Source organism: Hemiscyllium ocellatum, chromosome 1 (assembly GCF_020745735.1).
Source record: "Hemiscyllium ocellatum isolate sHemOce1 chromosome 1, sHemOce1.pat.X.cur, whole genome shotgun sequence".
Classification (NCBI taxonomy): Eukaryota; Metazoa; Chordata; class Chondrichthyes; order Orectolobiformes; family Hemiscylliidae; genus Hemiscyllium; species Hemiscyllium ocellatum.
In genome coordinates, this window is record NC_083401.1 from 134,477,865 (window position 1) to 134,504,185 (window position 26,321).

General features: G+C 41.7%; 1 protein-coding gene across 1 annotated transcript in view; it reads left to right on the forward strand.

Annotated features, from left to right (window-relative positions):
* The window catches only part of antxr2a (ANTXR cell adhesion molecule 2a), a 225,198-nt gene that overhangs the window by 45,784 nt on the left and 153,093 nt on the right, over positions 1–26,321 (forward strand). Inside the window, exon 8 of the mRNA XM_060826184.1 lies at positions 24,767–24,827. Within this exon, the coding sequence (XP_060682167.1) occupies positions 24,767–24,827 (61 nt within the window). The remainder of the gene's footprint in view (positions 1–24,766; positions 24,828–26,321) is intronic.

The window sequence follows — 26,321 nt, forward strand, 5'->3', positions numbered from 1 at the left end:
TCAGCTCAATGGGGTCTCCTAGCCAGGCTTAGCCAAACTCCCTGTACTCAAGTCTGGGAGACAACTTGTCGTCTTTGTGCACTGGTGATAGTGCCAACAGTATTCTCCACTGTATTCTGAAGGAACTATAGAACTGCTGAGAAATTATATTGACTAACAGCTGTCTAGGTCAGGCCCTCCCATCTGTGAAGGTTGAAATTCCTATCCAATCAATCACAGCTACCCACCATGGAATGTCTTTGTGGGGCAGCTGGGTTTCTGATTGGCTACGCCTGACTATTAGTTTGGGAGTTGTGGCAATCTGACTGTAAAATACCCACTCCGTAACAGGTAGTTAGGAATACATTGGCTGACTCGGTGGTGGATACAGATTCACTATCCACCTTCAAAGGTGAATAGATCAATACTTGTAGGAGAAAATGGTGCAGGGACATTGGGGAAAGAGCAGAAGCAAGGATCTGATGGATTACTCTTTGAAAAAAAGATGCTGTAGCTTCAGTGGACTGAATGGCCTCAATTTATGCCATACGATTCCATGATAAAAGGTAGTCCTGACTGATTATTGGAAAAGTTTTTTTTCTATTTTTAATGTACTGCTATCCTTACATGTTTACTTCCCCAGTAGTCTTCCTGTCGCTGGATTATTTTACAATATCCAACTCCGTTTGCACAGATAAAAGACATATACAGCCGTTTCTTTTTGCCAGTTGGTCCAGCGTTCTGCAGGTCACTTCATCACATATCTATTACTGCAAGTATTGCAACAGTTCAAGGAGAATGTCCATCAATCCATTTCTGGGCTTCATGCCAACATTGTCAAGATACTGGGAACAAATAAGGATAGACTTCCAGGCACAACATTGTCATTGACATCTCATGTAGCTATTGGAAACACTGCTCCATGAGTCAGCAACCTTCAAAAGCAGTCGTGTCTCACTCCCTTAATATTCACACTGTAATTACCACAACCACATTGTGCAGATCTCTGTCTACTCTCCTGTCAGTTATAATGCTGCCGATATACTGGGCGAGCTTCCTTTCCCCTGCTGTTTGATTGAGTTGAATGATTCAGAGGCTTGCTTCTTAGCAATGAGGTTTATTCCCTTTATACATAGCTTCTGAGATTTTGTAAAGAACCCACATTTGTTTTCTAAATTGAGTTAAAACTATAGCCGTGAGACTATTGTGGCAGTGGTTGAAAATGTTTTTATCAAAGAAACCTGTTGAAATGGTACTGTTAGCAATTACATTCTCATCTTAATTATTAATACTGTATAGTGATCGTAATGTTAGGTTGCTGATGTCTATGTCGCCTACCCATGCTACTGATACAGCTTGGTAAGCAATGGTAGACCAACAGAAACCCTCATTGAGAACCACTGCACAAGGGGCAGCATCAAGCACACCATTCTGCTGTTCAATCAATGCTCAGACATCATAGAGTCATAGAATTACACAGCACAGAATGGTCAAGTGCCATCAGGCAGCTTCACAAAACCTCAGACAGTTTCGAGTGTGAGGACAATTTAAGTATGGAGAACAGTTTTTGTTTCCTGGCAGGGCTTCAAATGTTAGTAACCCTGACCCTCTTCAGTCGAACAGAATGTTAAATTTGTTCTCTGCTTGTCTGTCTATTTATCGCTGCTGTTCCTCACTCATGTTCTCTGATTCACTGTGTCAGACTCTGTTTCCCCACTGGCCTGTCCATGTTTGTGCTTGGGTTTGGGAGTGAATCTCTGCCATGCTTCGCGGAATCCAGATCTTCAGATGGGCTTTGGAGAATGGCAAAGGAGCAAGAATCAGCAAAGTTTCGAACAGATTAGTGGAAGCAGCTAACTGGGTGGCTCAGCGGTTTGCATTACTGCCTCACAGTGGCATGGACTCAGGTTTGATTCCAGGATCGGGTGACTGAATGTGGAATTTGCACATTCTCACTGTGTTTGCATGGGTTTCCTCTGGGTGCTCAAGTTTTCTCGCTAAGATGTGGAGATTAGGTGGAATGGCCATGCCAAACTGCCCTGTGATTTGCAGGCTAGGTGGATAGCCATGGTAAATGCAGGGTTACAGGGATAGGGTTGGGGGATGTTGGGTCTGGGTTGGAATCTCTTAGGGGGTCAGTGTGGACTCGATGGGCTGAATGGCTTGTTTTCACACTGTAGGGATTCTGTGATTCTATGACTAGCAGCTTTACACATTACCAGCTTGTTTGAGGAAGAGGAAAAAGGCACAGACCCAACTGAATATGATACCAGTGTCACCATCACCAATACTCCATAATCTGTCTACTGCAGTGGTATCTCTGACTCCGTCCTCCATCTAGGCAACCCTTGCGAGTTGCTGTGACACCATGCTTGCAATAAGGGAGTGAATTAGTTGATCTGCCTTTGTTGAAGCGGGTGGTACAGTTTCAGATAACATGTGCACTGGAGAAGGAACTTGTTGAGAGCTGGATTATATTTGGCTCCAGCATAAAACATGACCATAGTTAGCAAATGCATGAAATGCTTTGCTGTTGTTATGAGATTAACACTTTGTGCATTGCGTCCCACTGGAATCCATTAAAGATACAAATATTTAATAAACTTTGCAGTACATTACAACTGGATTTTGTGTATATTTATGTCCTTGTGATGCTGTCAGTGACATGTTTTGAAAATTTAATGGAGAAAATGTCTTGCGTGAACGCAGAATCAACCCATTAGAATTAGATTTTATTGTCACATGTACTAGAGTATAGAAAAACATAAGTACAGTAAAAAGTTTACAATGTCATCTTCTCAGACACTTTCTTGATTACATTAACTGAAGCCTATTAAGGGAGATGATATTTTTCTCATAATTCTGAACTTCAGTGTCAGAATTTTACCTAGAAATTAGGACAAATGAAGGTACATTGAATTCCATTGGAAATGAAGGTCTCATTTTTTTTAAAGATGTCAAAAGACTTTCATAACAGTAGAAGTTTCCCTGAATGCATTCGTAGATCATTAAAGTTTTAATGTTTGAATTAAAAGCATAAAAACACATTGCTGAATCAACTTAGTTGCCAAAAGAACATTTAAAAATTTATAACATCAAGGCTGAGAATTCTTTTAACTTTCTTCCATCATCTGCACACAATTTATGGCTGCTTTCGCTATAGATCTGAAGTTTCGCAGAACTCTCCAGGTCATGACTCATTGTATGGCAGTACCTTCTATCTTGAAGTTAGTTTTCCTGTTTTCATGCCTATGGTCTAAGCTATTATTCTTTTATAAAAGTCAAAATTTGACATTTTAAGACTACAAATATATTATTTCAGTGTAGTTATTTGTCAATTAGGATGATAGTTAATGCCTTCCAAAAATAATGAGGCCACTTTAATTCAGCCTTATTTCGGAAGAAAAGAGGTCAGAGGTTGAGCTGCTTGGGGGATGTGGGGTGCTGGTTCTATGGCGATGATTTTCTTAATGGGGCACTTTCCTCCTTCTGGCTTCTCTTTTTGTCTTTCTCACCAGTTACGAACCCACTTCAGGCTAGTGACAAAGCTACAGTGGCTTCCCCACTCAACCAACAGCCAAAATGCAATCAAGATCCCATTGACTTAATGGAATCCCAGTCTGCATAAACTTAACTGTGGGGTTTGGACTGAAAAATGGCAGGCAAGAAGGAGTTTTGCATAGGCAACTAACCTGCTTGGTTTTTCTTGCTGGCTAGGGTCAAAATCCAGACCTTGCTTGGCAAGCTTCTGTGCTGTTTTATCTGGACGTAGGTCCGTGAAACACAATTACTTATACCTTACCATAAATTTTACACTGGCTTGGCAATCTGACTTAAAGGCCGGAAAGATGGACTGTTAATGAAAGAGGAAATGAATGCCTTGAGCCAAATTTATTTGTCACGATAAAATATAGAAACCAAGTATTGCTGTGGTTGAGGATGACATAGTTGTGCATGGGGTGCCACAAAACAACATTTCTCATCTAGGGCCACATTTAACAGCTGTCTGGGGAAGAAAATTGAACTGTATTCTTGTAATTAGTCATTGTGGGAAAAACTCTGATTGTGTTGCTGGTGATTCACCAGTGAAGTGTATGTAGATTTATGATGTCCCTTTTCTGTGTGTTATTCCAACAACTGGAGATTAGTTTGATTTTGGCAGATGAATGCTTAAAATGTCTGTATAATATTGTGTAATACAGATGTTAATCTGTTTCACTTAAATATATTAGTATCTACATTAAAATATTGATGAGGATATAAATGCATTAAACACTTGTCTTAACTTGTAAAGTCTTTTACAGCTCTTACAGTGGTTATCAATAGATCAAATTGAGCTTGATTTTTGATACTAAGAGGAAGTTAATGTGTTTACTATTAATGCTATATTGTTTGATCATGGTCTTTCTTTAATCTTTGATAATATGATTTGAACTGTTTCATGTGGAAGAGCTTTTACCAGCTTGAAAGTTTGTATTCTACCTTAGATTTTAATGGAGTTTTGCGTTTTCTGTCGGTTTGATGTTTTCCAGGAACAGGTCACTTATGGATCAGAACAAAGCATCGAGAATGTTGGAGAAATTTAGCAAGTCTGTGGAGGGTTAAACAAAATTAACATTTTGAGTCCCATATGACTTCTTCAGAACTGACTGTAAGAGTCATACTGGACTTGAAACATTAACACTGTCTGTCTCCACAAATGCTTACAGATCTGCTAAGTTTCTCCAGCATTCTCTGTTTGTTTCGAATTTCCAGTATCTGCAGTATTTTGTCTTTCTAGATCAGAACAGGCCATTTTTATGATTAGGGTTTAAGTATATAGTGACTGCACATGTCCAGGCTATACATACTTTATATAAAATGAACAAGGAATTGTAAAAGCAGAAGTAAGATTTGTATAATCTCTAGTGCAAGCGTTTTGGTTTAGCACTAGGTGGAAAAGAAATAGAATTTCAATAGCAGAAACATTCATCACCTTGTTGTGCGTGTCAGAACAGTAAGTGGCATTAGGTGGTATCTGTGGAATAAGTGGGCAGAAAACAAATAATAAACAATACAATGTCTGCTTGAACATTTAAACTCACTTTCCACGCTGATGCTTCTGTTGGTTTGTGTTGTCTTAGAAAATGTTACCTCTTTATAAAGGAAGTCTGGCCAAACTCTATGGACTTTTTAAAGTAAATCTTAATTTACATTCTGTTAATTGTAGACTTTCTCACTAAACAGGATGTCTGAGTTGCTGTTGCTTCTCAGGCAATCACAACATACAATCAAAACATGTTGAGCAGTAGTGGGCCCACTGAGTGTGCTCCGTCATTCAATGACATTATTGCTGATCTAATAATCCTCAACTCAACTTTCTTGCATTTTCCCTTTAATCTTTGAGTATCAATCTCAGGTTTGAAAAAACTTAACGACTCTCAATAGCACTTCACAGTAAAGGGACCCACAGGTTCACAAGCCTCTGAGAGAAGAAATGTTTACTAATCTCCATTTTAAATGTACACCCCTTATTCTGAGATTATTCTGAGATGATTCCCTGGTCCTCGACTCTCTCGCAGTGGGAAACAACCTTTCCATATCTACTCTGTCAAGTCCCCTAAGAATCTTGTATGTTTCATAAAGTCATCTCTTATTCTCTAAACTCCAGTGTGTGCAAACCCAACATATTCAGTCTCTCTTCATTAGACAATCTTTTTAATATTAAATCAGCCTAGTGAGCCTTCTTTGAACTGCATCCAATGTCAGTGTATATAAAAGGGCCCAGAACTGTTCTCAATATTCAAGCTGTAGTCTGACTAGTGCCTTGTACAATTTTAGCAAAACCTTCTACTTTTATATTCCACACTTTTATTTCTTGATTGATGTGACTACCTTGCATATATGCTCAACAGTCAACCCTGTACTCTACATCTACCCCGGTCTTTGCCTCCATATTTACATATCTGCATTTGTATCTTTATACATATCCTTCTGAGCTCTCTGCCTTTAACACCAATAACCTCTGCTGTGATTTTACTAATTTGTCGAATCAAATTTGAGGTTCTTGAGAATCTGCATCTTCTAGATTTAGTTAACCTCTGACCTTGATCATCTTCCTTCCTTATTCCCTGAAGTGGAAAGTTTGAATCTTTCCAAGTGAATTTTGATTCTTGTTTTCTTAGTTGTGTAAGGCAGTGTTTCATGGTTAGAATTCTAACAACCTCTATTCCTTTGATGAAGTTCTTATCTTCCTGCTCTGGATAATTAGTAGCTATTCTCAACAGTGCAGCAGCAACTACTGAAACTCCCCCTGTATATTCTCAGCAGTGGCATCACATTATATTAGCCTAAATCTAAAACTTTGCATCCAAGATAGCATTTTCATGATTTATTTTGTATTTAGCAAGATTATTAGTAGCTTAGGAATTAATTCCAATTTTGTGCTCTGATCCTAAAACATAGATAGAAAATTGTTTGTGTACCCAAATAGCTATAAATACTTGTTTTTGAATAAAACTGTATAGTTTTTTAGTTTCTGTTAGGAATCTTTGTGCATTGTGACCTGGCCTTGTTTTTCCATCTCTTTAATATTGAAATAAGACTGCTTCAGTCTTGTTGATGATGTATATCAGCTGCTACAGTGGTTGGTAGTTTCTGATCATAATGTACTCAAAACTGTGAGGATAATAACAATGCTTTACTGTTTCAAAGGATTATTGGTGACGTTCAGTTTAGGACCAATCTGATCTTACGTTAGAAGTTGCCTGAAAGGTTCATTCTTCTAAAATAGATTGCACACTTGGTTGACTAGTCCCATGAAATGCTGTAGCTCAGTGATGTTCCTGTGTGATGGAATTGTTTTATGACCTTCACCTTCTGTGGGTTGACTGTAATGGCTACTACTTTGACATCATACCATAAGAATGTTATCATTTACTTCAAAAATGTATACTTTTCATTCAGTATTAATCCTGTATTGTGTAGAGTTTGTAACACGTTGTCTCACGCTTTGGTTATACTCCCATTTTTGTAGGATTCCGTTGCAGAGTGGCTCAGTGGTTAGCACTGCTGCCTCACAGCGCCAAGGATCTGGGTTTGATTCTTGCACAGATCACTGTCTGTGGAGTTTGCACATTCTCTGTCTCTGTGTGGGTTTCCTCCAGGTGCTCCAATTTCCTCCTGCAGTCCAAAAATGTGCAGGTTAGGTGGATTGGTCTTGGAAGATGCAGGGTTACGGGGGGTACTTTGGGTGGGTGTTCTTCGGAGAGTTGGTGTTACTCACCAAAATGGTGTAATAAATATTGTTTAAAAAATGTGATTCCTGATGGCAATTCTCAAGAAGTTAGATTGCAGAGTGAAACCTGGCTTGATAGACCATCATTTTATTTTTGAAATTTGTTTATCATGGAGGTCACTGAACATATTCATACGACACTATCGATGTATTTTCAACACAAGAACGTAAAAGTTTATTGTGGAAACAAGGGGAAAAAAAACAAATTAAATTACTATGTAAGAACTAATTGAAACAGACTGACTACAAATATAAGACATAAAGGTTTGACCCTTTTACCCTCAAAAAAAAAAGTTTGAAGTTACTCAAAACATTTGTGTTTCCATTGTAAAGTTCCTTGTTTAGTGACTTCAGCAGTTGGTTTCTTAATGGTTCCCTTATGGCATTCACTTGATGCTATTTCTTTAGTTAATGCTTCTTCCTGAGATCTTTAAGCTAACACAGTCCACTTACTTCTTAACATGTATTCCTTTTTGTCCATAGTACACTGATTCTGCATCTTGTCAGTTACTGACCTAAGTTACTGAGAACCTCTTCTGTAACTGACTATCTTGGAAACTGCTCATTTGCACTGCTATTATTAAATGCATTTCTCTCTGAATGACCTGCTTCTTTCTGATAGAAACCTGAAAACTCACTGATGATTTGGATAGTTCTGTCTTACTAAAATAATTGGTGTAGAAATTTCCTTTCACTTACGTGATAGGGAGAGTGCTGAGTCAGCTGGGAAAATGTAGTCAGAAGTGAAGAAGTCGGAATCATGTCCTGAAAAATACTTCCCAAATTTTTCCATAAGGCAGGGCATCTCTAACGTTGTGATGCCAAGTTTGAAGGGGGCGGGGATCACAGGCTGAGGGTTTAGGGTGACAAGCAAAGGCTGCTATGGAATTCTGACAGAGTGATAACCACTGTACTCCTACTCTCACTGTCATACAGAGGTCATGACAGTTTGCAAGCCTCAAAATGGGAGAAAGTGAGGACTGCAGATGCTGGAGATCACAGTCAAGAATGTGGTGCTGGAAATGCATAGGAGAGGAACAGGAGAGTTGACGCTTCGAGCATAAGCTCTTCAGGAATTCAGATGCTGGCTGACCGGCTGTGCTCTTCCTGCATCTCACACTTCAAGCCTCAAAAGTTTAAACCGTCACTTCAGAATCTCAATGTTAAGTGCCAATTATCTTCTTTTCATGCATATGCATATGCATTTCTTTGCCATCTCAACTCACTTCATCTATATGATATTTCCAAATTGTCTCTCCTTTTCCAAGAAACTGGAGGCACCAACTCCTGATGTGCAAGTGCAAGCAGTTACCTGGCAGCAGCAGCTTGCTGTTTTCTCCTCCAGGCCTTCGTCCAAAACTGTCTTCATCAAAACATCCCTGAAAGCTCCATCAACACTGTCCTTCTCCACCCTTCACCTCCCTGAGCTGGCATTTGCAAACTTCTCCCATTGTGACCAGTCCCTGGGCGAGAGCCTGGGTGGATTACCTCAAATGTTTAAGCTCCCAGGTGGGAGAGAGTGAATTGGCTTTCCCTTGGTCATTCACCCTCAGTTGGCCACAACAAGGTTAGTTTTAAAAAGGATCCCTTCACTTATGGATACCTCTCTCCAAGGCACAAATGTATTTACGAGTCAAGACAAAAGACTGCAGATGTTGGAATGCTGACAGAGCATGGCAGGTCTGGCAAAATCTGTAGAGACAAAGTGTTAGCACTTTGAGTCTGAAGAGAAGTCATATCAGACTTGAAACATTAACTCTGCCTCTCTCTTCACAGATGCTGCCAGACTGAGTTTCTCCAGCATTCTCTGCGGTTTGTTACAAATGAGTTTACATTTTAAAAGGAGCATTTTATCCAGCTTTCCTGCATTAACAAAGGGAGAGTTTGTACATTATTAGATGTGCAAAGAAATGGTAATGCAATGCACATGCATAGAGAATGAATGATGAGCTGAGTGCAAAAAAACAAAATATATTTAAAAAGTGACCTGTCTCTGAATTGTTTGTGAAGAGAAGGTAGTTGAATATTGGAGTTGTTGCACTGGATGTTATCGTTGGAATTGATGTTTTGAGTTGATTCTTAGTCTTGTAGGACTGATTAAAACCCTGACTATTTGCTCCTAAGGCCATTTGGGCCTTGGGACCCTGGACCTGCTGGGTGTCCTGGTCAGATGCAGGCTCATCGACCTCAGCTTGACCTTCTTAGGCAGCATAGGGAGGAGGGAGGTGGAGGGCCAAAAAACTCCTGCAGTATCCCGAGAAGAAGTTTCTAGGGATCCACTTTCTGAATGGCTCTTGTTCCCTGTGAGTGCCTCTTCCCCTGAGAGGAAGGAACACCCAACATAGGGACATGAATCTCCTCTTGTCTTGCCATTTTTGCTGAGCCCCGATGGCATGAGTCATCGAGTGCAAGAAACTGGCAGATACTAAATGTATTGGACCTGGGTCTCCAGGTAGTAGCCATGGAATTTGACAGAAGTGTTACTCACCAGTGTGGTGCTGATAATGGTGATGGACTCTTCCATTCTTTTACCCAGTTGACTGACCTCCCCTGACGTGCCTTCCTTCTGTTCCTGTGTCTGTGCATTTGGACAAAATCTGTAACGGCCAATACCATGGCTGTTAGAGGTGAAGGTAAGACCTAGGGTCTCTAGGGCTGGGCTCTTTGGTGTGGAGCTTAACTAGTTGCTGCTGGAGTCTGAATAAGGGAAGAGAGTTACGTCAGAAGGGCATGACCTTGTGCAGGTTAAGAATGTGAGAGTGTGGTTGGCAATGAGAGAGCAGTGCAGCGTAATGAAGCTCACTGCATTGCTTACCCACGGAGGGCTCCAGGCTCCCACAAGTCAGTCCATGCTCTCCAGCCAAGTTCAGAATTTTTTCTCATTTTGAAAGAGGAACTTTATGTCTGCCACTTCTTACCAACTCATCTTTGAAATGTCTTACTCCACCCCGTGGCATCCATCATGTCTGATTACATCCTCATCTTACCACGTGCTGTTGCCAGAACTACTTACCACTTAGAATATCTCCCAGAAAACCAGAAACCCTTGTGGCTGTGCCAATTTTGGAAGGCTGCTGTGCATCCAGGTAAACACTGGTAATCTGAAGTTGATCCTTTTTGGCAACATCATGACCCAGCAGCTACAAGCCATTGTGCCCATGGCATATAGCTCATGGCTGACAACACCTTAGTACATACATACAATTCCATTCTCTCATTCTTTGACACAGCTTAATGTCCACACAACACACAGTTTCTCACCTTAGCTACATCTTATCTAAACATTGTCTCCACATCAAGGCTGCTCTGTCTCCAGTGCTGACTAGATATCCGTAGCTTGTCATTTTCTAGTTGGAGAAATACAAACAATCAGACAATCCGAAACATGGGCTTTTATGTACAGACTGCAAAAGTGAATGCAACCAAGTCAGCAAAGGCTACCATTTACCCCCACATTGCAAACCATATATGGTATTATGAACAACAACTATTTAACAGTCCATGATGGTCTGCTGCACCCAGCTCCCATTAACTGGGACTGGGTAAGAAGCTGGTCCTGATTGGCTTGTAGTGCTCAATAGAGCAGAGTTCTGTCATGAACAATATCCTTGTCTCCTTCTGAGAGGCCACCTGCTTTTGTTGTTTGGTGTCATCTTGCTCCCTACTCAAATTGTGTAGCGCACAGTCACCAGGAAAGCACACCCCGTCTGGATTATTTTGGAGGGTTCTGTATCTGACGGCTCATAGCAACAGAACCACATCTTCACCGGCCCTACCATTGCTGTACTCCCATGGCCCTGGTGGTTACAGTATGGGCAGAATCGTATCGACCTCCCACATCAGTCACACATCGGTGTGACACAGTGGTATTCCTGATCCCCAGAACAAGCCTCATGAGGCATCTGTACCCTCAAACACACCAAGTACATGAGATTGAACCAGGATGTAGGGGTCATGGCAACTGCCAGGGTAGGGGGTACACACCTCCAGGAAGTGGTCATGGGGTGGGATGCACAGATCACCTGAACACTAATGGAATGGAAGCCTTTCTTATTGATGAGCACTGCAGTGTTGTACTATGGCCCTCTGAGGGCTATGTGTGAGCAGTTGATGGCACCCTGTACTTACAGCAAGCCAGCTACTTTCCTGAATCCTATTGCCCAGCCTTCAGCATTGAGCTCCTCATGTGGAGTTGAATCTTACTCAAATGGCATCATCACTGTCCTGATGCATGTGTTGGTGCACAACAGAGAGATTCCCAAAAAGGGCACCTGCCACTCCCTGGAGGGAATCAGTAACATAGAAGCTCAGAACAGATGTCACCTCTGGGAGAGGATGGTCTACCAATCCTGTATTCCTCAGGGCCTGCACTGAACTGCATCTTGCTTATCCTCAGGAAATGGAGTCAGTGTCAAAAAAATACTAATATCTGAGCTATCCAGAGTCAGACTCGGAGTAATCATTCAACTTTTCATTGAATTCAAGACACACCATCGTTAACTTGATAACTTTATACCAGTGACGATGCCACTTATAATACCGATGATGCAGCAATGGTCTCTGGTTCCTAATAGCATCCTTGAAAATTGCATCAATATTGGATTATCTTTTGTTAGCAATGACTTCTATTTAAATCATTGCAACTAATCTCAATATCATTGAAATGGCGATTTTCAATTTGTAAGGATCAATGGCATGATGCAGATTGCCTTTCACTAGAATTTGAACTTTATTCATGTTTACTGCAACTGTATTACAAACGGATGATGAAATGATTGCAAACTAAGTAGCTGGAGTTTGCAAATGCCTACTTCAACTATGTGCCACTTCAAAGTCTGAGCATCCAGCTGACATTGACCCTGAAACTGAAACGAGAACTGGAACTGGAACCTGCTCTGGGGATTCTTGAAAAAGGGATGAAGTTCTGATCCACACCTGACATGTTCGGGGATTTTTACCAGTCTGCACACACCGATACCTGGCTCCACTTATCTGGGAAAATTCTGCTGTTAACTCTGATCCTGTCTCCTTAGTCTGCTGAATATTTAGAGCATTTGGAGCCTTTTAACTCAGTTTAATAAACTAATCTGACTTGAGGTTTCACCTCAACAGTGGAACAATGTGCCGAAGCCAACTAAAGTGCTTCTCATTTTGGAGACTTGTTTCTATAAATATGTAATGTATTTGGCAGTTGATTTTCACTAAAATAAATCTGGAGTTTGTATGGATTTATTTTGTGGGTTTTTTTTAAGCCGTGCCAGCCTGGTTAGCTCTCTGGTCATGTCTATTTTGAGATGTGCAATTTCTTTGCTGAGAGTGAGATGAATTAAAATGTAGTTACTTTTGATTAAAGTAACGTCCTGGTAAAATGAGGCAATGAATTTGTATTTAAAGGAATTCGATCAACATAAAGCTTGTGAAGCATCACAAAATTTGTCAGATGGCTTAATATAATGCACTATAGGTTTGATGGTCTAAGCTGCTCTAGCAGAGTTAAAAAATGCATTGTGTTATTCTAAAACAAGTATATTATCTTGATCAGCACTGCATTTGGTCAAACTGACAGCTTTATGTCTCAGATATTTCATTGGTGTCTGAAATCTAACAGTGGAAATTTTCATTATATAAACTCCAGCAGCCTGGTTAATAAATTCCAAGAGAGAGTTTATATAGTATAAGTAGGTGTGTGCTATAGAACAATCCCTTGTGTGAAAGTAATGGATTGGAAAGGGCTGGTTTGCAAAATAGTCTGTATGCAAATTAAAGTAGTTGTTGCAGATGAGTTGTATCACTAGTAAGTTTGTTAAAATGGGTGATACATTTTGGAGATGAAAAGTCTCAGAATGCTCAGCCTACAACACAAGGGTGAGAGCAACAACACGAAATGTTATTTGTGTTGATTACTTCTAGAGATTTTCTGTATACCTCTAGCCGTTGCTTGGGTGCACTCGAGGTTGATTTCCACTGCTTTTCTATCTCTGTTTTACAGAATTGTCAACCCTCAATTGCGTTTGCAAAAATGCAGACTTGCAATTCCATCAAGTCTTTTACGACTACAGGACTTCACAGAGCAGTTAACTTTTCATAAAATAATTTAAGTACAGTCAATGTTGAAATACAGGAAATGTGACAGACGATTTGCACACAATAAACTTTCTCAAACAGGAATGAGATACATCATCAGATAATCGGTTTAGTTCAGGCGAGTGAAGGATAAATACTGGCCAGGGCCCTGAGGAGAATGCCTCAGCTCTCTGATAGGCTGTGGCCTCTAGTCAGTATGTAATCCAAAAGGTGGCACTTCCAACAGTGCAGCTTTAGTACTGCATTGATTTGTCAGTCTAGATTTTGCCATCAAGTCTACAGAGCAAGAGGTGAATCTTGGTAACAGTGCTCCACAGCTGAGTGGTATGACTCAGATTAGAATTTCTATTTAGTAACTGGAAAACACCCGCTAACATTGTCCTCTGCCTGTGATGAGCCAACTTTGCCATGATTTCTCCTTGTGCAATTTCCATTGGCTGAAAGATTCCGTGCCTGGGTATTGTATCTAAAATTCATGAGGGTAGTGTAGAGAAGAAGCTAGAAGGCTGCAAGGGTCTAAAGGCAAAAGTGAGGACTGCAGATGCTGGAAATCAGAGTCTAGATTAGAGTGGTGCTGGAAAAGCACAGCTGGTCAGGCAGCATCCAAGGAGCAGGAAAATCGACGTTTCGGGCATAAGCCCTTCATTTGGAATGAGGAAAGTGTGTCCAGCAGGCTAAGATAAAAGGTAGGGAGGAGGGACTTGGGGGAGGGGCGATGGAGATGTGGTAGGTGGAAGGAGGTCAAGGTGAGGGTGATAGGCCGGAGTGGGGTGGGGGCGGAGAGGTCAGGAAGAAGATTGCAGGTTAGGAGGGCGGTGCTGAGTTCGAGGGATTCAACTGAGACAAGGTGGTGGTGGTGGGGGGTGGGGGATGTAAAAGAGGAAACTGGAGAAATCTGAGTTCAACTCAGATTTCTCCAGTTTCCTCATTTCCCCTCCCCCCACCCTGTCTCAGTTGAATCCCTCAAACTCAGCACCGCCCTCCTAACCTGCAATCTTCTTCCTGACCTCTCCACCCCTACCCCACTCTGGCCTACAACCCTCACCTTGACCTCCTTCCACCTATCACATCTCCATCACCCCTCCCCCAAGTCCCTCCTCCCTACCTTTTATCTTAGCCTGCCTGGCACACTCTCCTCATTCCTGATGAAGGGCTTATGCCCGAAACATCGAATTTCCTGTTCCTTGGATGCTGCCTGACCTGCTGCGCTTTTCCAGCAACACATTTTCAGCTCCAAGGGTCTAAAAACCTTGTCTATCATGGAGAAGTACTTTGCTCAAATCCTGTAAGACACCACGTGATGATAACACATGGTGGCAATGCTGAAGGGATCCAGGAGAATTCTGAACAGCGGGAAAGATCCTGAAGCTACACCCAGCAGCAAGTCCGAGCAGTGGGTGAAACCAATGAGGACAACTCTCGTGATCAGAGAGAGCAGACAGAAACCTTTGACAAACAAAGCAACTAACAAAAACACAGCATGGGAACAAAGTCTCCAATCAGGGCTTGCAATGCATTCCCAGTTTGCCACTTCCAAATCCATGCAGCAGAAAAATGGCAAATATCACTTTTCTTGTTGGAGAAATGTTTCCGGTTTGGTCATGAATGCCGAACAAAGAGCAGGCCAAGTACTAGACACAGCTGGTCGTATTGTGGATGATGTGCTGGCAAGGCAAGGGGTGAATGAACACACTGCCTCTTACAAGAATGGAACCAGAACTACTGACTCATATTTTCGTGCTGAATGCAACATTACAATTCAACAAGCAAAATTTAATCAAAGGAAACATGTGTGGCATAAAGCATAGACTTGGCTATTAAATGACCTTTACCAATTGGCAGACAATTGTGATTACAGAATGTTAAAAGAACAGTTTTATCTTGCACGGAATAGTAGTTTGGGTGTTTTGGAAGAACCCCTTTTGGACTCACTACAGTCGAAGGCAGACATAATGAGGATTAAGGCTGTACAGCTGGCCACATAGGGTGAGATAAGAACACAGTATTGAGTTTTGAGACAGAAAAATCCCATGGGGAACAATATTTGAAGCTTTTTTTTGTTTGGGGTGCAAAACCAAAAGTGCATTCAGACAGAAACCAGGGAAGTTGAAGACAGTGTACTGAATGCCCATTTTACAGCATCCAGCTTGCAGCAGGCAGAAAGTACACTGGGGCAAAGTGTTCTGTCTGAACTGCAGACTGTCATTTAAAAATGGTGCATCATTTCCATGTGTTTTTAAACCGCAAACAGAGGGGGAAACCCTTGAAAGAGAAACAAGAAAGTAGACAAGTCACTTTCTTGGCAAAATCAAGGAAGGAAACAGCTTCTGGAGTGTTAACATAGGGATCAATTGGCACTAATAATTTTAATATCCACACAGGAACAGGAAACACAATTCTTTCCAATGAGAGGAATAATTGAATCAAACAACCCTGTGGTTACCATTGGTTCAAATCCATGAGGCAGGAGGGATCAAATGGATGTTTAAAGGGCAGCCGATTGCAAGATTGAAACATAAAGACAGTCACAAACATCACTCCGAACCAAGAATGCTTGTTATGAAGTGGAGGGCCACGTATAAATTTTAAATTAAGTTTTTAAAGTTGAAGAAGTTAATGACAAACAGCAAGGCAATGATTCAGAATTTCACTCCTGAAATTGTCCGAAGAGTTGGGAAAACTGAAAATTAAATCCCATATCTCCGAAACAGTGGATACAAACCCCTGTTGTCATTTTATACTCAGGATATTCCACTACCCTCTCCTGAAAAGAAGTGAAAACATTTTCAGAGAGAGGTCATTTCAAGGTATTGTACGTTTCAATAAGATCACATCTCATTCTTCAAAACTTCAATGGATACAGGTGCATCATGTCAAACCTTTCCTCATTAGATAATCTTCCCAATGCCAGATATCAGTTGAGTGAGCCCTCTCTGAACCACTTCTAACATATTAACATCATAGTTTGTGAGAAGATTTGTAGCTCGGGTGCTCGTTGTTGTGGTTCTGTTCGCCGAGCTGAGAATTTGTGTTGCCGACGTTTCGTCCCCTGTCTATGTGACATCCTCAGTCCTTGGGAGCCTCCTGTGAAGCGCTTCTGTGATCTTTCCTCCGGCATTTGTAGTGGTTTGAGCTACAACTGGAAGCAACGGACAGCTGGAACTGACAACCAGAAGCGGCAGATTCAAACCACTACAAATGCCTGAGGAAAGATCACGGAAGTACATCACAGGAGGCCCCCAAGCACTGAGGATGTCACCTAGACAGGGGATGAAACATCTGCAACACAAATTTCCAGCTTGGTGAACAGAGCCATAACAATATTAACATCATGTCTGAAATAAAGTGACCAAAACTGCACACACAACTAAAGATGTTGCCTCACCAATGCTTTATACAAATGCAGCAAAACATTCCTGCTTTTATGTTTCATTCCTCTCGCAATCAATTACAGCATTCCAGTTCCCTTTCATATCACTTTGCATTACCTGCAGATTAACTTTTGTGATTCATGTACAAGTACATCCAAATCCCCCTATACCTCAGAGCTCTTCAACTCACTCCATTTCAATAGAGTGTAACTTTTTTCACGTCTCCTTTAGCAGAAAAAAAGTTCCCATTTTTGCACATCATACTGTATTTGCCAAATTTTGTCCACTCACTTAAGGAAACTGCAAAGCAATATAGATAGATTAAGTCCCCTTCACAACATACTTTCCTATCTAGTTTTGCATCATAAGCAAATTTCACAACCATACGTTTAGTTCCTCTTTACAAGTAATTGTTCCAGATGATAAGTTATTGACACCCACATACTGATCCCTGCGACACATCATTTGTCACATCCTGCTAATCAGAAAATGACCTATTTACACCCACCTCTGTTTACTATTAACCAACCAATTCTCTATTGATACTAATATGTTACTGCCAACACCTTGAACTCTAATTTTGCATTGTAATCTTTGATTTGTCACATTGTCAACTACCTTCTGGAAATGGTGCAACAATATATTAACTTGTTTCCACTTTATCTGTGTTGCGGATTACTTCTTCAAAGAACTCCAATAGATCAGTCAAACATGATTTCTTTTTCACAAAACCATTTTGACTCTGCCAGGAACATGAGGCGGTGTATCACTGTATCATAGCTGGTGTAGTGCTAAATATTGGACCATGGCAAGGCTTGCTCACTCTCTTTAGCTTTAATAGAGGGGAAGACATAAGAAAGGGGGAAAAAAAAGCACATTTTATTACATTGGCAAATCAAATAGATAGACAAGTCAATCATTGGGGACTTTGGAATAAAGCAAGCAGAGGGCTGACAACCCACCACGCAAATTAAATAATTCCAGGAACCGAAAATTTCTCAAATAGTGCAGCCATCCTGGAAGTATGTGGCTGCAAAGTTTTCTCTGGACTTTAGGGCTTGGGGAACAATCGCCCTTCTCTTCTCTTTGACTGTCTTCCTGGCCCATCTCAGGATCCTCACCTTCATCTTCCTACTCAGTGTTTCTCTCAAACCAGCATCTCTTCCTCAGCCAAAAAAACCACCCTTTGGTGACTGAGATGGTGGAGGGCATAGCACATCACTCTGACACAGGCATACTTCCTTGGATATACTGCCAGGTACCTCCTGACTGGTTCAGGCATTGGAATGTCACCTTGAGGAGGTCTAGGATCTGTTCTATAATGCCTCTGAGTGAAGTATGGGCAGCGTTGTGACTCCTGGTGGAAGTCTCAGAATTTCCTACGGGTGTTATTGGTCAAGTGTGGTGAGGGCACCCGTTGTCACCAGACAACCACTGTTGTATGGGCAGAGGACTGCAAGGACCTGTGACTCTTACAGTATATGAACGTGCTTTATGTGGTCTTTGTGACATTAAAGGAGTAGAATTCTTTCCCATTGACATAGACATCAGGTTCATTATAAAGTGATCTCATTGGCTATCTCTGTGCAATTAATTTGCACCTTGAACCAGTGGGAAACCAATTATCAGAGCAAAGCCTAATATTCCTGATGCCCTGCATCAAGAGAGAACGAGATGAATTGGTGGGCTTTTGTGAGGCAAACACCAGTGATTTCCAAGATGCGCTTTTAAGCTGAGGACAGTAAAGTACCAGAGCTCCAGCTACTCCCCGAAATGATCCACTGGCAAAAAACTCAAGGATTACTTTCACTTTCAGGTTTACTGGAATGGGAATGCTATCCAGTCCTTGTGGCAGAAGCAGTTGGCATAGGCATGACTTGATGACTGGGGAAATGCCCTGCTCTCTCTCACTCATTTGCAGATAGCCTGAACACTCGATTCCATGCTGAGCTCTCCCCCTCCTGTGTGACGGTTCTCACCCTATGGGCTTACCGTCTGGAAACGGAGTGCCAGTTGGTGACAGCTTTTTACATTGTTGTAGCAGATAGGGTTGTCTCTGCTCTCTTTTGTACCATCTCCTTTGCAGTATTAGGACCACACGAAGAATTATTGGCTTGATCTCTGCCGTGCTCCCTGAACTTGCTACAGAACTGTGAAAACAGTGAGTGAAAGTGCAGAGCCTCAGAAAGGGATGCTTCATCCCTAACAGCCTCCTCAAGCTTCAGGTTACGTTCTTACAGACAGCAGTGTTATACCTTGCCAAGGTTCACACAGAGTGCACTCCATTGGATTCTGCCTTGCTGCATTTGTTGGGAGGAACGCTCCTTGTCACCAACCTCACAGGAGCTTGAAGCACGTAGTGCTGCAGGATTACCTTCATGCCTGACAGGAGCCCTTCCCATGCACTTCAAGAATCCTGAACTCATATAAGAGAGTACAATAATGTGTTCATGTGGATTTGAAATGAAACACTTGCAAAGAGGCCATCTGCAAAACCCCTCAACCCTAGTAAATGAGCTCAGTCATCCTGTCCTGTTGTGTGAAAGGGTATGGTAGATGTAATATGATGGCTTGCAGTGTTTAAGACTGTGTGCCTAGGCTAATGGGGTATTTAGTGATTGTGTCTTGCTCCATTGACTCTTGTTGACGTCAGAGACTGCAAGATGTCAGTCAGGGCACACTGTACTCTCATTCAGTGTGAGATCAGAATTGGGTGGAATTAGCAATTGTGTGATTCTGTTAAACTGTGAATTGAAGGCAGGTGTATAACAATGTGTCATCACTCAACTCAAGACAATCTTTTTAAATGCGGCTCAGATATTGAAATGCATATCGCCTTAGGTATGTTTAATATCGTGGACATCACAGAGACCCTTTTTCACCCCCCTCCCCAAACAATTAGTGGCACTGATTCTCCTACATTTGACCAGTATTAATACTGAAAGGATAATAAGTAATTCTCTGCTCAACAAAGAATTGTTTTCACAAGAAGTTGACAGATCAGAAAACTGCAAGATAAGGCTGTTATTAATCAATTTTATACTACCGATCAAAGCAAACTCCACAGCTTAATTTGGAGGCAGCAGTGTGGAAATGAAAGATTTGCCTGCAAACTAAAAAAACTCTCCTGATTACTGGAGTAGTCCTTTAGGTGATCTCGCATTCCAGCCTTGAATGCTGACCCCTCTTGTAAAACACGTGTTACTGAGGATCCCACCCACTTTGGATGCTGCTTTGTTGATATCAAAGGTTATTTGTGTAGCTGATTTTTGAAATTGACAATGAAGTTTAGCCACGGGTTCACAGCAGTGACCTGCGGGCTCTTTCTGTGCCTCTTGAAATAACTTATATTCTTCTTGTCCCCTCATGTATAGAGCTCCATGTGCCCCTCTCCCTTGTTTCAGTTGAATCAATTAAGTGACTGTAAATGTTACCATTTTATACCCAAAACGCTGGTCTTTCAAGTTACTGATGCCCTGCTCCCCACTAATACCAAGACAATGTAACCATGATTTAACTTGATCCCTATTTGAGACCATCCAATCCTCAGTCTTCTCCTATTAGACCCCAGCCTATGATATTTGATTGCCTCATGAAGACTATCATTCAGTCAACTACCAAGTACAATATGATTGATCCCCAGTCTTCAACCGCATGCAGCCTTGACAGCGCAATGATCTGATCCTGGATTATGGATGACCCAATTCCTGACCGAATGTGACCTGACCCCTGGAGAAACTTTATAGAACAGCCTGTCTGACCAGGGTCCAACACTGTTCCTCCAGACTGAATTTATGTGATGACTCTGACTGATTTTGCTTGACTGCTGGATTGACTGTGCCTCATTCCCCAGACTAAAGAGATGCAGATACATACAGTGTTGCACTAACTGCCTGACTGACAGATTGTGCCATCACCTCCAGACTAGAAATGGCCCAATCCTCAGACTACCTTTCACAAGCCCTCGGAATGACTGGAATCCAACCTTAACCCACTAACCATGCCCCCCTATACACATTGCTATGCTTTCTAAACCCATGCAGTGTGATCTACAATGAAAACTGCTGTCACATGCACTGCCTCTGATGTAGTGTGCCGCACAGCAGCATGTGTCCTACCTTTCTCATTTGCAGCCATATGCTCCTGCCTTGTCTTCTCTGTTTATGCTTCCCTTTAGATGTAAGCAGCTTGCCTTGCTTTCTGAGCTGAAGTGCCACCTGTAAAGCTGATGTTGGTGCATTGTCATTGCCCAGTTGGATGGAGCAATAGTCCATCATAATTTAGGGAGGTGCCCACTGTTGTTGCAGTGGCTCCATTGAACCTGAACAGAAGGAACATTGCAAACATATCAATAAAGATAGTGAAAGCTGTGTTCCCACCAGGCCTGAGGCTGAGGCTAACATCACCAGGGTGTGCGCTTAGTTTATGTAATATGAAGATCTTGTGGTCTTTTTGGCTTCTGGAAGTTAATTCTGGTGAGCAAGGTAATGAATGAGATGCAAATATATGCATCTAGGCTTCTCACTACTCTATGTTGATAAAGTGATCTTGCCATGAAAGGAAAGAAAGAGTTTGATTATTGGCTTGTCACCCAAGTCATGGAGCCCAGTGAATCTGCACCATCACTCAACGAGATCATGGTGGATCTGATCAAGATCTACTCCAATTTCCTGCATTTACCTCCTCACCTCCAATCCTCGATTCCCTTACTGATTAAAAATGTTTATTTCAGTATCGAACATAGTTAATGTTTCAGCCTTAACCGTCTGCTGTGAGAAAGAATTCCACAGATTCACGACCTTCCAAGAGAGGAAATTCCTTCTCATCGTCATGTGTGACCACCTTGTTCTCAGCATTCCTCAGTATCACTCTCGCCATCTCACGGAGTGGAAAATCATGCTTCACCCACTGAAAAGAACACACATTGCAGACCTTCCAAGGGTGACACCGTTGGAAGAGTTGCTAATGCTGCTGGTAAATGCATTCCAACATTTCGTACAATCCCGACAGCGTGGAAGCAGGCCATTCAGCCGATTGAGTCCATATCAACCCTCCAAATAATATCCCAACCAGACCCACCCCCCCACCCTATCTCTATGATCCAGCATTTCCCAAGGCTAATTCCACCTAGCCTGTGTATCCCTGGACACTATGGGCAATTTAGCATAACCAATCAACATCTGCACATCTTCAGATTGCTGGAGGAAACCGGAGTAAACCCATACAGACATGAGGAGAATATGGAAACTCCACACAGACAGTCGCAAGGATGGAATTGAACCCAGATCCTGGCAGTGGGCAGCAGTGCTAAACACTGAGCCATGGTGCCATCCATTTGATCACTGTTAACAGCTATTTGCAATTGCTGAGGTTAGTGGACTGCAAGTGTGACTGATGAAAGCAGGAAATGAGAAGGATTTCCTATTACAAGCAGCATTCTGGAGCGGATTTGCAATAATAATGAGGTTTTAAATAGACATGCATTGCATAAATGTATATAGCCTGCAGGGAAATGTAAAAGGTTTTCAACCAGAGATTTCAGAGTCAAAGGAGAGTCATATTCACTTTGTTTTTCTTGCAACAGCTGTTTCCAGTGCTGCTGAATTTCTTCAGTGTGTTCTGTTGGTCTATCAGAGATTTCAACTGCTGTACTAGCTGGGACAGGAAGCAGGCAACTTCAGCAAATAAGAATTTGCCCTGATCCCTGCCCAATCATGTCAGCACAGACGCCATTAGGGGCTTCCAGCTTTAGGGGAAAGTTTTAAGTGAATTAAAGTGGCGAGATATGAACTGCTACCAAAACAGTGTGTGCACTGAAGGATTAAATTAAAAAGCTTTGTGGGATTTTCTTATGGGAAAAGGAAAAAACAAGATTGTGGGCTTATGTGGATTTAAACCTCCTGAAACTGTTAAGTCAAGATCCCTAAGTCATCTGGGTTTGTGTGGGGTCCAGCTGAAGATAAAACTTAGAAAATAGAAACATAGATTTGGAGCGGGCGGGCTCTTTGATCTGTCAAGTGAGGAATATAAAGCTACTGGAGGACTGTTTTATTTTGTTTTAATTGTTTTTACTTTCATTTTTGGAATTCTGCAGCCTGACAACTTGTTCCCAACCTATCACTGACTTGGCAGAGGTGACAAGACCCCCAGTCCTGCCCCCAGGACAGACCTTACAGCCCGAAGACCAGCTCTGTTGAGGACGTGCTGCATGTTTTTGTGCTGAACAGTGCCTCTGAAGGTTCAGGTTCACAGGGCAGCTCATTGCTGACGTCTACAACTGAGCCCCTTCCTGGAGGAGCAGATGAACACACATTGTCCTTTGCCGTAAAGTTGCCAGTTTTTGACTGGCTCCCTCAACTGCCTCTTCCCAAAGTTATGTTCTTGCTTCTCCTGCAAAGGGAGACAAGAGTTATGACCATTTGCAGTGATTTGTGTAAATAGGAGAATGAAATGACAACATTTGTGTAAAATGGCTGGTTGTAAATGGGTTACATGATGAGTGTTGATGGATATGTTTCCTGCGTGGATGAGTGAGTCATGTAGCTGGAGAGAAGTACATGGAGCTGTGAGATGTGTTGGCCCAGAGAGATCTGTGCAACAGGATGTTGGGGGAAGACAGAAAGTGACATGTGACAACTGAAAGCATAATGGCACTCACCTTCCTCATGCCCCTGAGGTCCTGCGTCCTTGGTGCATTATCCACAGCTTGAAAGGACCAGAATTCCAGTGCTGCTACTCTCCGTCAGTACCATGTATGCCTGCTTGCCTGGAAAAGTTGCCATCCTACTCCTCACCTTCTGAATAGTTACCTCACCGTAGCCCCTTAAATCTTGTAGCAGGATATCCAGGTAAGAGTGAGAGACCTAGAGTCCAGTCTTCTCTTCATTCATACAATTGCTGTGGCCCTCAAGAACTCATGAGCTGGCAGCCCTTGGTAACCCACAGTATAGTTCCTTCGATTAGAAATCCTCCCTTCACCAGAATGGATGTGACATTTGGTATGGTCTCCCTGATTGGTTGGTCATGTCCAAACAGTTAGCTAATTCCATGATTGAGTTAAAGAGTCATGACTAGGCTGATCATTGGTTCGTCAGGCCCTCAAACTGAAAATGATTACACCACTCTGGCAGTGAATAAGTCCAGAAGCTCCTGTGCTTTAAATTTAAATGTTGGTTTTGCTTTGGGATTCAGAAATTATCACTGTACAGGTAAACATTTAGTATTATAGAACAAGAATACTTTTTGTCATTACTGAATTTCATCTTGCTTCCCAATTTATGCAACAAGATCATAGATTCCATTTTGTCAGACTTGAGAGAAGTTTGAAGATTTTGGCACAGAGGGCCAGTGAAAAGTGAAATGGTTAACCTATTTCTAAAATAGCTCAGTCAATTCAGTGTCTGATAATCTTTATGGGTATAGCTAAATATAACAGTGAGTCTCTGATGGGTACAATTTAACTGTTGGTCTGGAATGCGGGTCTGGGCAGTAGGGGGAGCACTGGCAAGAAGCCAAAGTTATTTCTTACTGTCTGACTGAGCATTTCCCTATGGCTTGTAGGTCTTCCTTAACAGAGGTGGTATGGACTCTGACTGGCATGTGAGATTCTCTTCACCCCAATAAATACTATCATAGGCATGGAACATGATTTACTGTGTAATTGTAACAGTATAGGCTTCATTGTGAAGTCAGTTGTACTTTATCTTCTGTCTTTGTCCTTCCATCTGTCTTGACAATTTGGTTCTTTTAACAATAATTACTTGCAATTCACAGTATCTCTAATGTATTCGTACAACTTAAGGCATTTTCAACAGAAGTTTGCCACTGAGGCCCGTAAAGAGAAATTAAATTGATTGTCAGATGTCTTTTAAGGCTCATTTCAAAGAAGGAAAGTGTGAAAGTAAAAGACATTGCTGCATACGTGCTCTTAAATTATTATCCCACAATAAGGTTAAACAATGAAATGCATGTATCTTGAAATAAATGACAGTAATGTTAACCTTCAATGATTTATTTTATGTGTATTGACTCACTCTTTCTTAAATTTCAATTTTAGATTTTAAAGAAGTCATGTACTGAGGTTTTGCATGTGGAACCATCTTCTGTATGTGCTGGACGTAAGTAAATCTGCTTGTGATGCATTGGAGTAGATTAGACTGGGCGGTTGAATGGTGACCACTTTCAAGTTCCACAGCCACAAAACACCAAAAGCCAGTATTGGAACAGGGCACTGCTGAGGGATTGCTGATAGCCACTTAAATCAGACTTTAGACCTCAAATATAAATTAAAGTAGCTAATGTCTGTTTTGGGTCTCCTGTCAAATAGTGGGACTTGATGAATTTAAGCCACGACTTTATGAAGGAAAAGGGAGCATAGGTCAATGACGTTCTTTCCTTATCTTTGTTAAGGAGGCATCCCCACATTATTGTTGTTCCAGGGAGAGGCCAGCTAGGTGAAATTGTGTGCACTGCCTCGGGAGGTAGATGGCAAGGGCGGTGGGCAGATGACAAAGTTACTTAGCCAGGTGACCTACCCTATTTAATGGGTTATCAGCTAATTTGTAGTCTTGACAGTCAGGATCTGAAAGGAATGGCATGGTGGTTAGCACTGCTGCCTCAGCACCAGGGGCCAGGTTCAATTCCAGTCACGGGTCACTGTGTGTGTGGAGTTTGCACATTCTCCCCATGTTAGTGTGGGTTTCCTCTGGATGCTCCTGTTTCCTCCCCTATCCCAAAGGTGTGCAGTTTAGGTGGTTTAGCCATGATAAAAGTAGGGTTACAGGGCTAGGGTAAGGGGCTGATTCTGGGTGGGATGCTTTTTGGAGGGTTGGTATAGACTTGATAGGCCTAATGGTCTCCTTCTACACTGTAAGGATTCTATAATCTGACACTTTTGTCCCTCCCACCCTTCCAAACAGTCTTGAAACTATTAACTTAATTTTAATGTAGGTTTATGGTTTGCATGTCCATGTCTTTAGAAAGGTTTATTATTCAAATATTGAATGTTGGGAGTATTGTTGCTGAGAGAAAAAAAGCTGCCTTAGATGAATTATCATAATATAATCCTTAATACATATTTTTCGGTGACTTGGGGATATTTAAAAAGAGACTGGTTGTAGGCTGTCTTTGACAGAAAAGAAATTGCTGATAACTTCTGACCCTTTTTGGAAACCTCTGAAAATGATGGGCAGCAGATAACACATTTTGGATTTGTTTCTTGCTGGTAATTTACTGCTGTGTTTCCTTATTCATCCAATCAACCTTTGTCAGTTTTCACCTCATAACTGCAGAATTTAAGTTTGAGAATCTTGTTTGGACTGGAGTTTGTCACTTTTTTTTTCCACAGTTCCAAAATGCCCACGAGGAATCTGGATAGCTTTAAAGTAAAACGCAGCTTTATTACAATTAACTGGGAGACACTCACCTGGAATAATGAATGCTCTCCTAACATAGTTTTACGAAGGTTTACATACTTTTCCTAATCACGTGACATTGTAGCTCCACCTTTTAATTGTGCTAAGTGCCTAACTTTTGAGTTGACCAGAAGGTGCCAGGCCAGCCCTAGCTTCAGGATTTTGACTGTAAATTATCCTAGTCCTGCCTGCTGGATC